The sequence below is a fragment of the Pseudophryne corroboree genome, chromosome 11 (genome assembly GCF_028390025.1).
Source record: "Pseudophryne corroboree isolate aPseCor3 chromosome 11, aPseCor3.hap2, whole genome shotgun sequence".
Classification (NCBI taxonomy): Eukaryota; Metazoa; Chordata; class Amphibia; order Anura; family Myobatrachidae; genus Pseudophryne; species Pseudophryne corroboree.
This window is the reverse complement of record NC_086454.1, coordinates 18,557,718-18,570,369: the sequence shown is the minus strand read 5'-3', so window position 1 is coordinate 18,570,369 and position 12,652 is coordinate 18,557,718. Positions and strand designations below refer to the sequence as shown.

At 48.4% G+C, this 12,652-nt stretch overlaps 1 protein-coding gene across 1 annotated transcript in view; it reads left to right on the top strand.

Annotated features, from left to right (window-relative positions):
* The first annotated feature begins 721 nt into the window (after positions 1-721).
* The window catches only part of LOC134970330 (uncharacterized), a 33,816-nt gene continuing 21,885 nt past the window's right edge, over positions 722-12,652 (top strand). The window contains exon 1 of the mRNA XM_063946327.1: positions 722-899. Coding sequence (XP_063802397.1) covers positions 852-899 — 48 coding nt within the window. The 5' untranslated portion in view covers positions 722-851. The remainder of the gene's footprint in view (positions 900-12,652) is intronic.

Here is a 12,652-nt window from a genome sequence, read left to right as displayed (position 1 = left end):
GGGTGCTGATACTCTGGGCTGCCAGCGCCATATATTGTATATACCCAACACAGTGTCTCTAGGGTGCCGATACTCTGGGCTGCCAGCGCCATATACTGTATATACCCAACATAGTGCCCCTAGGGTGCCGATACTCTGGGCTGCCAGCGCCATATACTGTATATACCCAACACAGTGTCTCTAGGGTGCCGATTCTCTGGGCTGCCAGCGCCATATACTGTATATACCCAACATAGTGCCCCTAGGGTGCCGATACTCTGGGCTGCCAGCACCATATACTGTATATACCCAACACAGTGTCTCTAGGGTGCCGATACTCTGGGCTGCCAGCGCCATATACTGTATATACCCAACACAGTGTCCCTACCCTAGGGTGCCGATACTCTGGGCTGCAAGCGCCATATACTGTATATACCTAAGACTGGAGCCCCAGAGTTGCTGAAATACTCTGTACTGCTATGACTATAACACTCAAGCAATTTGCAAAAGAAAAATCTCTGCGCTGCTGGAAAAAAAATCCTTAATACGTAGTTTTTTGTTTTGTAACACCTCCAGCAGCAATAGCATATGCCCCTAGTGGGGGCAGTGCTGGGGCGCAGGGGGGCAGTGTACGGTGTAGGGAGGTGCCGGGGCACGGTGCAGCATCGGGCTATGAGCCAGGACGTCCCGTGATGTGGCCCCACCTGCTGCATGACATGAGGCCGCTCCTCCCGGGGACGGGCGGGGGTGTGACTGTGACTGGTGCCGGGACATCGCAGTGATCGCATCAGAAACATCGCTGTCCCCGGACTGTACAGACGCATCGCTGCGGGCTCTCAGCCGCAGCTCCCGGTCCTGCACCTGTACCGAGCATGCGGGCGGCGCTGCGGGTGTGCGTGTGGGTGCTGGCGGCGGTGACGGTGAGTGATCTGCCCTGTACAGTGTATCCCCTATATATACAGTACAGTATATAGTGTATCCCCTATATATACAGTACAGTATACAGTGTATCATCTATATATAGTACAGTATACAATGTATAACCTATATATAGTACAGTATACAGTGTATCCCCTATATATAGTACAGTATACAATGTAACAGTATGTACAGTACCCGCAGCTGGAATGCGCACACAGGCTGTTCTGCGCTGCTGGAGCACAAATTGGAAGCAAAAAACTCTTTCAAACTGCTCTGGAGGTAAGTGACGGGATTCCCCATCCTCTAATCCAGTGGATTCCAAACTTTTTTGAATCACGGCGCCCTAGAATATCAGAATCTTTTTCACGGCTCCCCTAGGCCAAAAATTTCTTATTGAGAAATGTAGAAAGAAATATTACATTAAGTAGATCACGTTTATATGTCATCCTTAGGGTCAGTTGTGTGGTGAGGGACAAGATTTGCTTCTGTTTGGCCACATATTTTATGACTGGCAGCCACCAGCACTGGTTTTGCCTATTATATTGACCATGAATAATTTGAATTGGTCCTGGACCACCAACCCAGGGCACCCCTGCAAGTGTCCCGAGGCACCCCAGGGAGCCACGGCACACCGTTTGGGAACCTCTGCTCTAATCAGAGCACATGTATCCCAGACTGCCAGCCAGAGTGACTGGGCAATGATAGGGTTAATCCATTCTGCACTCTGAAGATGCAGGATGAGGCACAGACAGAGAGGCAGAGGATGAGGCACAGACAGAGAGGCAGAGGATGAGGCACAGAGAGGCAGAGGATGAGGGATTTGGATGCAGTGTGACAGAGAAGAGCCAGCAGGCCTTCCTATAGGTTCATTTGTGTGATATATATGTATATTTCATTGGAATTTATGACTAGTGGAACCACAAGTGCCAGCACTACAACTGGCTAGACTCACCCATGTGTCTGGTACTGTAACTATGAAGGATGTGTGCTGGAGACTGAGTGCTAGGTGTCTGGGTGCAGTCCGTGGCCGCTGGGTGCATCAGTTTGGGGCTAATAATGATTTATGTTCTGCGGATCTCACAACTGTTGGAAATATTGTTAGTAAATAAGTAGTGAAGTCAGGATACAGTGTAGTGGCGGGGAGCCTGTGTACTGTATATGTAATCTGAGTGACCTAGATGTATGACGTAATACGCGATGGAGGCCTGATAAGGTGTAGATTAAAGAGACGCCTTGGAAGCAAAATATTTTATCAAGGGGGGGGGGGGTGGGGGTGGGGGGGGGGGAGTTTCCGTCTTGTGGTTGGTGTTTGCAGGTGCTGGACAGGAGTGTATTGCACTTCCATCTATATAGCGTGCTATAGGCCGGCAATGAACAGGTTAACCCATTCTGTACTAAGATCTCCAATGATTTAGTCAGGTGCAGCATGGATGGGGGGGGGGGGTTACTTTCACTCCCAATGGATTACTTTCCAATACATGATTTAGTGTCCATTAAGCAAAGGTGTGCTATCTGCAATTGGCAGGAGATTGTGGAACTATAAGTCCCAGCAGAACTGTATCTCCTCTATGTCTAGGGAGCCACTGGTTACATAGACACGGATACAAAAATTCTCCTCATGGCATTTGTCTGTCACTGTAACACTGGATTATAGCTGTAGGAGAGGTTATATGTTACAGCTGTATATACTTTCTGTATAATCCTCCATGGAGAAGATACATTGTAGCTGGGGGGGGCTGTATCTGGAGTTGTGAAATCTGGATGACGTAAGAGGCCGTATCATTCTGGAAGTGATAGAGTAACAGGACGCCAAGTGTCCAGGCTCCCTCCTCAGTAGGCGCGGGAGTTGCTGCCAAAGCAAAACCGCCGGCCAGAAAGCGGAGATGAGGATGAATGTAGGAATAGCTCTGTGCTGCGTTTCCTTCTTGTAGTCATTCAGTTATTAATGGTTTGTGAACAAATATTTTCTATATTAAATGCAGGTGTCAGAATAGTTTCCCCATCTGGACCCATGAGCCTGTGTAATTGCACCTGTTGCTTTGTTGCCCTCCTGCAGGCTAAAGTGATGTTCCCTGGGAACCTTTTTACCTCAGCTATAGACTAGTTCCCAGTGAATATGGGTTAATCCCACAGACAAAGCCTCATGCCTCAGTAATGGCCTATTTCCCAGTGATGTGAAAGGCTGAATATTGGTTGAGCCACAGACAATGCCTCATGCCTCAGTAATGGACTACTAGTTCTTGGTGAAACAATATATTGAATACTGAATATTGGTATAGCCCAGTGGTTCTCAAACTGTGTGCTGGGGGGAGAACGGACAAGTGTGCTGGGGGGAGAACGGGACAAGTGTGCTGGGGGGAGAACGGGACAAGTGTGCTGGGGGGAGAACGGGACAAGTGTGCTGGGGGGAGAACGGGACAAGTGTGCTGGGGGGAGAACGGGACAAGTGTGCTGGGGGGAGAACGGGACAAGTGTGCTGGGGGGGAGAACGGACAAGTGTGCTGGGGGGGAGAACGGACAAGTGTGCTGGGGGGGAGAACGGACAAGTGTGCTGGGGGGGAGAACGGACAAGTGTGCTGGGGGGGAGAATGGACAAGTGTGCTGGGGGGGAGAACGGGCTGGGGGGGAGAACGGGCTGGGGGGGAGAACGGACAAGTGTGCTGGGAGGGGAGAACGGACAAGTGTGCTGGGGGGGGAGAACGGACAAGTGTGCTGGGGGGGGAGAACGGACAAGTGTGTTGGGATAACAGATAAGTGTGCTGGGGGGTAACGGATAAGTGTGATAAGTGTGCTGGGGGGATAACGGATAAGTGTGATAAGTGTGCTGGGGGGATAACGGATAAGTGTGATAAGTGTGCTGGGGGGAGAACGGATAAGTGTGCTGGGGGATACGGATAAGTGTGCTGGGGGATAACGGATAAGTGTGCTGGGGGATACGGATAAGTGTGCTGGGGGATAACGGATAAGTGTGCTGGGGGATACGGATAAGTGTGCTGGGGGGAGAATGGATAAGTGTGCTGGGGGATACGGATAAGTGTGCTGGGGGATAACGGATAAGTGTGCTGGGGATAACGGATAAGTGTGCTTGGGATAACGGATAAGTGTGCTTGGGATAACGGATAAGTGTGCTGGGGGATACGGATAAGTGTGCTGGGGGATAACGGATAAGTGTGCTGGGGGATAACGGATAAGTGTGCTGGGGGATAACGGATAAGTGTGCTGGGGGATACGGATAAGTGTGCTGGGGGGAGAATGGATAAGTGTGCTGGGGGATACGGATAAGTGTGCTGGGGGATAACGGATAAGTGTGCTGGGGATAACGGGTAAGTGTGCTGGGGATAACGGATAAGTGTGCTGGGGGATAACGGATAAGTGTGCTGGGGGGATAATGGATAAGTGTGCTGGGGGATACGGATAAGTGTGCTGGGGGATAACGGATAAGTGTGCTGGGGGATACGGATAAGTGTGCTGGGGGATAACGGATAAGTGTGCTGGGGATAACGGATAAGTGTGCTGGGGGATACGGATAAGTGTGCTGGGGGATACGGATAAGTGTGCTGGGAGATAACGGATAAGTGTGCTGGGGGGATAACGGATAAGTGTGCTGGGGGATACGGATAAGTGTGCTGGAGGATAACGGATAAGTGTGCTGGGGGATACGGATAAGTGTGCTGGGGGATAACGGATAAGTGTGGGGGATAACGGATAAGTGTGCTGGGGGGAGAACGGATAAGTGTGCTGGGGATAACGGATAAGTGTGCTGGGGGGAGAACGGATAAGTGTGCTGGGGATAACGGATAAGTGTGCTGGGGATAACGGATAAGTGTGCTGGGGGATAACGGATAAGTGTGCTGGGGATAACGGATAAGTGTGCTGGGGGATAACGGATAAGTGTGCTGGGGATAACGGATAAGTGTGCTGGGGATAACGGATAAGTGTGCTGGGGGATAACGGATAAGTGTGCTGGGGATAACGGATAAGTGTGCTGGGGATAACGGATAAGTGTGCTGGGGATAACGGATAAGTGTGCTGGTGGGAGAACGGATAAGTGTGCTGGGGATAACGGATAAGTGTGCTGGGGATAACGGATAAGTGTGCTGGGGGATAACGGATAAGTGTGCTGGGGGATAACGGATAAGTGTGCTGGGGGATAACGGATAAGTGTGCTGGGGATAACGGATAAGTGTGCTGGGGATAACGGATTAGTGTGCTGGGGATAACGGATAAGTGTGCTGGGGGATAACGGATAAGTGTGCTGGGGATAACGGATAAGTGTGCTGGGGATAACGGATAAGTGTGCTGGGGATAACGGATAAGTGTGCTGGGGATAACGGATAAGTGTGCTGGGGATAACGGATAAGTGTGCTGGTGGGAGAACGGATAAGTGTGCTGGGGGATAACGGATAAGTGTGCTGGGGGGATAACGGATAAGTGTGCTGGGGATAACGGATAAGTGTGCTGGGGGGAGAACGGATAAGTGTGCTGGGGATAACGGATAAGTGTGCTGGGGATAACGGATAAGTGTGCTGGGGATAACGGATAAGTGTGCTGGGGGATAACGGATAAGTGTGCTGGGGATAACGGATAAGTGTGCTGGGGATAACGGATAAGTGTGCTGGGGATAACGGATAAGTGTGCTGGTGGGAGAACGGATAAGTGTGCTGGGGGATAACGGATAAGTGTGCTGGGGATAACGGATAAGTGTGCTGGGGATAACGGATAAGTGTGCTGGGGATAACGGATAAGTGTGCTGGTGGGAGAACGGATAAGTGTGCTGGGGGATAACGGATAAGTGTGCTGGGGATAACGGATAAGTGTGCTGGGGATAACGGATAAGTGTGCTGGTGGGAGAACGGATAAGTGTGCTGGGGATAACGGATAAGTGTGCTGGGGATAACGGATAAGTGTGCTGGGGATAACGGATAAGTGTGCTGGGGATAACGGATAAGTGTGCTGGGGATAACGGATAAGTGTGCTGGGGATAACGGATAAGTGTGCTGGGGGATAACGGATAAGTGTGCTGGGGATAACGGATAAGTGTGCTGGGGGATAACGGATAAGTGTGCTGGGGATAACGGATAAGTGTGCTGGGGGATAACGGATAAGTGTGCTGGGGATAACGGATAAGTGTGCTGGGGGATAACGGATAAGTGTGCTGGGGATAACGGATAAGTGTGCTGGTGGGAGAACGGATAAGTGTGCTGGGGATAACGGATAAGTGTGCTGGGGATAACGGATAAGTGTGCTGGGGGGATAACGGATAAGTGTGCTGGTGGGAGAACGGATAAGTGTGCTGGGGATAACGGATAAGTGTGCTGGGGATAACGGATAAGTGTGCTGGGGGATAACGGATAAGTGTGCTGGGGGATAACGGATAAGTGTGCTGGGGAGAACGGATAAGTGTGCTGGGGGGAGAACGGATAAGTGTGCTGGGGATAACGGATAAGTGTGCTGGGGATAACGGATAAGTGTGCTGGTGGGAGAACGGATAAGTGTGCTGAGGGGGATAACGGATAAGTGTGCTGGGGATAACGGATAAGTGTGCTGGGGGATAACGGATAAGTGTGCTGGGGGATAACGGATAAGTGTGCTGGGGATAACGGATAAGTGTGCTGGTGGGAGAACGGATAAGTGTGCTGGGGATAACGGATAAGTGTGCTGGGGATAACGGATAAGTGTGCTGGGGGGATAACGGATAAGTGTGCTGGTGGGAGAACGGATAAGTGTGCTGGGGAGAACGGATAAGTGTGCTGGGGATAACGGATAAGTGTGCTGGGGGATAACGGATAAGTGTGCTGGGGGATAACGGATAAGTGTGCTGGGGAGAACGGATAAGTGTGCTGGGGGGAGAACGGATAAGTGTGCTGGGGATAACGGATAAGTGTGCTGGGGATAACGGATAAGTGTGCTGGTGGGAGAACGGATAAGTGTGCTGGGGGATAACGGATAAGTGTGCTGGGGATAACGGATAAGTGTGCTGGGGATAACGGATAAGTGTGCTGGGGGATAACGGATAAGTGTGCTGGGGGATAACGGATAAGTGTGCTGGGGATAACGGATAAGTGTGCTGGGGGATAACGGATAAGTGTGCTGGGGATAACGGATAAGTGTGCTGGGGATAACGGATAAGTGTGCTGTGGATAACGGATAAGTGTGCTGGGGGGAGAACGGATAAGTGTGCTGGGGATAACGGATAAGTGTGCTGAGGGGGATAACGGATAAGTGTGCTGGGGATAACGGATAAGTGTGCTGGGGATAACGGATAAGTGTGCTGGGGGGAGAACGGATAAGTGTGCTGAGGGGGATAACGGATAAGTGTGCTGGGGATAACGGATAAGTGTGCTGGGGGATAACGGATAAGTGTGCTGGGGATAACGGATAAGTGTGCTGGTGGGAGAACGGATAAGTGTGCTGGGGATAACGGATAAGTGTGCTGGGGGATAACGGATAAGTGTGCTGGGGATAACGGATAAGTGTGCTGGTGGGAGAACGGATAAGTGTGCTGGGGATAACGGATAAGTGTGCTGGGGATAACGGATAAGTGTGCTGGGGATAACGGATAAGTGTGCTGGGGATAACGGATAAGTGTGCTGGGGGATAACGGATAAGTGTGCTGGGGATAACGGATAAGTGTGCTGGGGGATAACGGATAAGTGTGCTGGGGGATAACGGATAAGTGTGCTGGGGATAACGGATAAGTGTGCTGGTGGGAGAACGGATAAGTGTGCTGGGGATAACGGATAAGTGTGCTGGGGATAACGGATAAGTGTGCTGGGGGATAACGGATAAGTGTGCTGGGGGATAACGGATAAGTGTGCTGGGGATAACGGATAAGTGTGCTGGGGGGAGAACGGATAAGTGTGCTGGGGAGAACGGATAAGTGTGCTGGTGGGAGAACGGATAAGTGTGCTGGGGGATACGGATAAGTGTGCTGGGGGATAACGGATAAGTGTGCAGGGGATAACGGATAAGTGTGCTGGGGGATACGGATAAGTGTGCTGGGGGATACGGATAAGTGTGCTGGGGGATAACGGATAAGTGTGCTGGGGATAACGGATAAGTGTGCTGGGGGATAACGGATAAGTGTGCTGGGGATAACGGATAAGTGTGCTGGGGGATAACGGATAAGTGTGCTGGGGATAACGGATAAGTGTGCTGGGGATAACGGATAAGTGTGCTGGGGATAACGGATAAGTGTGCTGGGGGATACGGATAAGTGTGCTGGGGATAACGGATAAGTGTGCTGGGGATAACGGATAAGTGTGCTGGGGATAACGGATAAGTGTGCTGTGGATAACGGATAAGTGTGCTGAGGGGGATAACGGATAAGTGTGCTGGGGATAACGGATAAGTGTGCTGGGGGATAACGGATAAGTGTGCTGGGGATAACGGATAAGTGTGCTGGGGATAACGGATAAGTGTGCTGGGGGGAGAACGGATAAGTGTGCTGAGGGGGATAACGGATAAGTGTGCTGGGGATAACGGATAAGTGTGCTGGGGATACGGATAAGTGTGCTGAGGGGGATAACGGATAAGTGTGCTGGGGATAACGGATAAGTGTGCTGGGGATAACGGATAAGTGTGCTGGGGATAACGGATAAGTGTGCTGGGGATAACGGATAAGTGTGCTGGGGATAACGGATAAGTGTGCTGAGGGGGATAACGGATAAGTGTGCTGGGGATAACGGATAAGTGTGCTGGGGATAACGGATAAGTGTGCTGGGGATAACGGATAAGTGTGCTGGGGATAACGGATAAGTGTGCTGAGGGGGATAACGGATAAGTGTGCTGGGGATAACGGATAAGTGTGCTGGGGATAACGGATAAGTGTGCTGGGGAGAACGGATAAGTGTGCTGGGGGGAGAACGGATAAGTGTGCTGGGGATACGGATAAGTGTGCTGAGGGGGATAACGGATAAGTGTGCTGGGGATAACGGATAAGTGTGCTGGGGGGAGAACGGATAAGTGTGCTGGGGATAACGGATAAGTGTGCTGAGGGGGATAACGGATAAGTGTGCTGGGGATAACGGATAAGTGTGCTGGGGAGAACGGATAAGTGTGCTGGGGATAACGGATAAGTGTGCTGGGGGGATAACGGATAAGTGTGCTGGGGGAGAACGGATAAGTGTGCTGGGGGATAACGGATAAGTGTGCTGGGGGAGAACGGATAAGTGTGCTGGGGATAACGGATAAGTGTGCTGGGGATAACGGATAAGTGTGCTGGGGATAACGGATAAGTGTGCTGGGGGATAACGGATAAAATGTGACTGAAAAGCCAGATAACTAATGTGACAGATTTAAGTTCTACGAACACAGAGTTCATGGATTTGATTGTACCCCTCAGTTGTGTGTGATGATTAGGCGTCAGAGCCTCCTAATTTATTTACAGACTGTTGACGTTCATTAAACTGCACCAACCGTCTGCGCACAGTAGAGGCAGCCATTGTAAAGAGGTTCTATGTATCCACCTAACAAAGTATCTGTGACATCACTGTGGCGCTAAAGTCATATTCGCCAACATCTTTTACCTCCCCTCCGGGAGATGCGGGTCTGATCCAACCCAGATCTACCCATCTCCAACCACGTTCCTCACCCTGCTCTCTGCCAGAAAGCGCTCTCCTCACAGGCAAATTCTTTTTGGCCATTAAAAAACATTTTTGTGTTGTCTTTAGCCGGCTGTATTGGCCCATTGGCTTTACGTGCTTTGGAGTTTGATGCTGATGCACTGTCTGTTACGCCCTCATGGTTTGCAAATGGTCCACTATTAGGATCTATACTCAGAGACCACTGTGTCTTAAAACAGGTACCAGATGATATCCAGGAATCAATTAATGCTTGTAAAATAATTAAATATATACATACATACTGAAGATAGAGAGCACCACGTGCAAATTGCTCCTCAGGGAGGCTTCATTCACGTTACCAAGATGGCTACCAAGCTTAGGACTGCACATTTGCGACATATGTCTTCCACTTAGCTCCTTAGAGACCTGCGATTACCTGCAATCTGCAAGCATTTCAGAGTGCCTGCACCTTTACCAAACATCCGCATACAGTACTCTCACCAGCTGGGGGACTGTGTGACACCCTGCTCTATGAGAACCAGTGTGTATAACAGTGAGTACAACTGTACTTCTTTTTTCACCAATAAAACCACTCCATTGGTTAAGCAGTTGGGCTGTTTGTTGTCTCAGGGCATCCGCTGGTATGTGCAGAAACGATCAAATATTACCAACCTTTACTCACATTTTTCAGTACATACATACGTACTATCTCAATGGTGTTTTTGCAGTTTATATTGATCATTAACCATATGACGCAAATCTAATATCTCAAGGCAAAAAAAAAAGTTATAAAATGTTATAAAAATAGATTTTCAAAGAATCCGCCTCCTTTGTAGCAGTGGCCCCGCCCCCTGTTGCGTCACACTACACAGATAAGTCAGAAGAACACAAGTCACAGAGTTTAAAGTTCAAATATTGAAACTGTATTTAAAAACCTGTTTCTTCCTTGAAGAGCCAAGTCGTTAATCTATAACTTGGGCTTACTTAGCAAAAACAGTGGAATTTTTTTTTTAAGTGGCTCCACGGCCCATACATAGAAAGCCACAACAGCCGGAGCACAGTACAAAAAGTGCAGACAAGTTCTGAAATGTTGCAATACCCAGTGGGGACTCTGTAGTCATTATCTATCCGTCCTGAGTGTCGCTGCTGTAAGTTTCCTGGCGACATCGCTGCATGTGGTAATTTGGGGGCCCCCGGATGCAAGGATTTGTTTCCCCTTATGCCTTCTGTTTGTATGTGTGTATATATTGTACGTATGTATGATTTTATATACACACACACAGAAGTACAGTATATTGGATTTCGTATTTTTCCGTATAGTGGAATATTTGAATGCCATAATGAGATATCACGGGTATAGGGGGTGTGGTATTGTAGATAGATTAGACTTAGGTCGACAGTGTCTAGGTCGACCACTATTGGTCGACCTAGAGACCGGATCCCGGGTATAGGACCCAAGTCTAACCACAGAATGCACTTCTGTTTTATACGCTTTATACACATACCCTGAAGTTCATTTTATACAATATTTTTGCACATGAAACAAAGTGTGTACACTGCACCATCAGAAAGTAAAGGTGTCACTATCTGTTGTGAAAAAAATAAAATAAAAAATCCCATTTCAGAATACTTTGGAATGGGGACTCAACCTGTAGTGTATACACAGTCAGAGTGTGTGTGTGTGTGTGTGTGTGTGTGTGTGTGTGTGTGTGTGTGTGTGTGTACACAGTATGTCACTGATGGCATTTAGCGTTGTAGATATGGGAACATGACTATCAGAAAGAAAAGAGTTTACAATACAAATACAGAAGGTGTGAGAAGTAATTGAGGTCACGTTCAGCCGCTCCGCCGTGTCACCACACAAGTCACTCCTGTCACCGTTGCAGAGTGTCATCATTGTGATGCTGAACGCGGACCACATAACCACATCTCCCCCACGTCTGCTCACCAGCGTCCCAGGTGACAGCAGCGCAGGGTTATGTGGGGGTAACGTAAACCATAGGGCACATCCTGTGATGCAACTAGCTGGATGCTTCGTGAACATTTGACACCTAAGGTGTTAGATTTTCAGGGTTTGTAACCTGATAAACTTGTGTCGCAGCATTCCTGCTGTTGTGATACGTCACACTTTGTACAACGCGGTTACAAGCAATCAGCCAGCATCGGTTTAGCGTGTTTGGTGCCAGTTAGTATAACAGCAACAAATATCGGATTTATCGCTGCGGCTTACTCCCCAATTTCTTACATTTGTACATTACATGGATGTTGTTTACTTAACGTATCATATATGTGAGATGCTACAAGACACATTATATTTGACCGCCTGTATGGTACAAGGCTCAGGCGATAAGATTTGGGAAAGACCATCGTATAGCAGAGGGATTTGGGTGCATCTGTCCCACACATCTAACTAAATACCACGTGAAAACCTTACAATCGGTCATACTTCAAGAAGTACATTTGGTAGAACGTGAAACTGGTCTTGGTCTTAAGTATAAATACACCACGGCTCTGTATTATCACCAAATCTGGGAATGTAGGAAAATGCCTAAATTTTTTCTAAAAAGATTCTCTAATTTATCTTAGTAATAGGTTTGAAACCAACTTGTGACCCACAGGCGACGCTGTGCTGCAATTCTGATTATTGGAACTTTGGTTCGGTCCATAAGGACTTTATATCTTTTTAACATTTGTTTTGACAATTGCTAACAAAGTTATATTAATGTCTGGGACGGATGCTAACATTGAAACATTACACACCCTAACTCAAGAACATATTCTTAAAAAGGGTTTGAAAGGACAGAACGTTGTCGTCACTGTTGGGTTATTAAAGCTTTGAGCACAATTTCCTTTTTCCCTATTAAGTGGACACTTTTGAAACTCAGTGGCTAAAGGTACCAAGAGAGCCAGTAGGGGGGGGATTTCATTATAGTATTTCCCTCTAGATTTGTGCTTTTATCTTCAAAGTACAGTGAAGCTGCGTTTATTGCAACATAATGGTTTGTCTTGTTATGATTTATATTTGTAATATTTTCTTCAGTTACTTTATACTAGCAAACAAAACTTTGTGAACCAAAGGACACCGATAGAATTAGTCATTTCCAGTGCTCTATAGAGGGGCTTTATTGCTTATCTTTATATTTATTAACAAGTGCCTCTTAAAAAAAACAGAGAAATCCCTGGTAGGC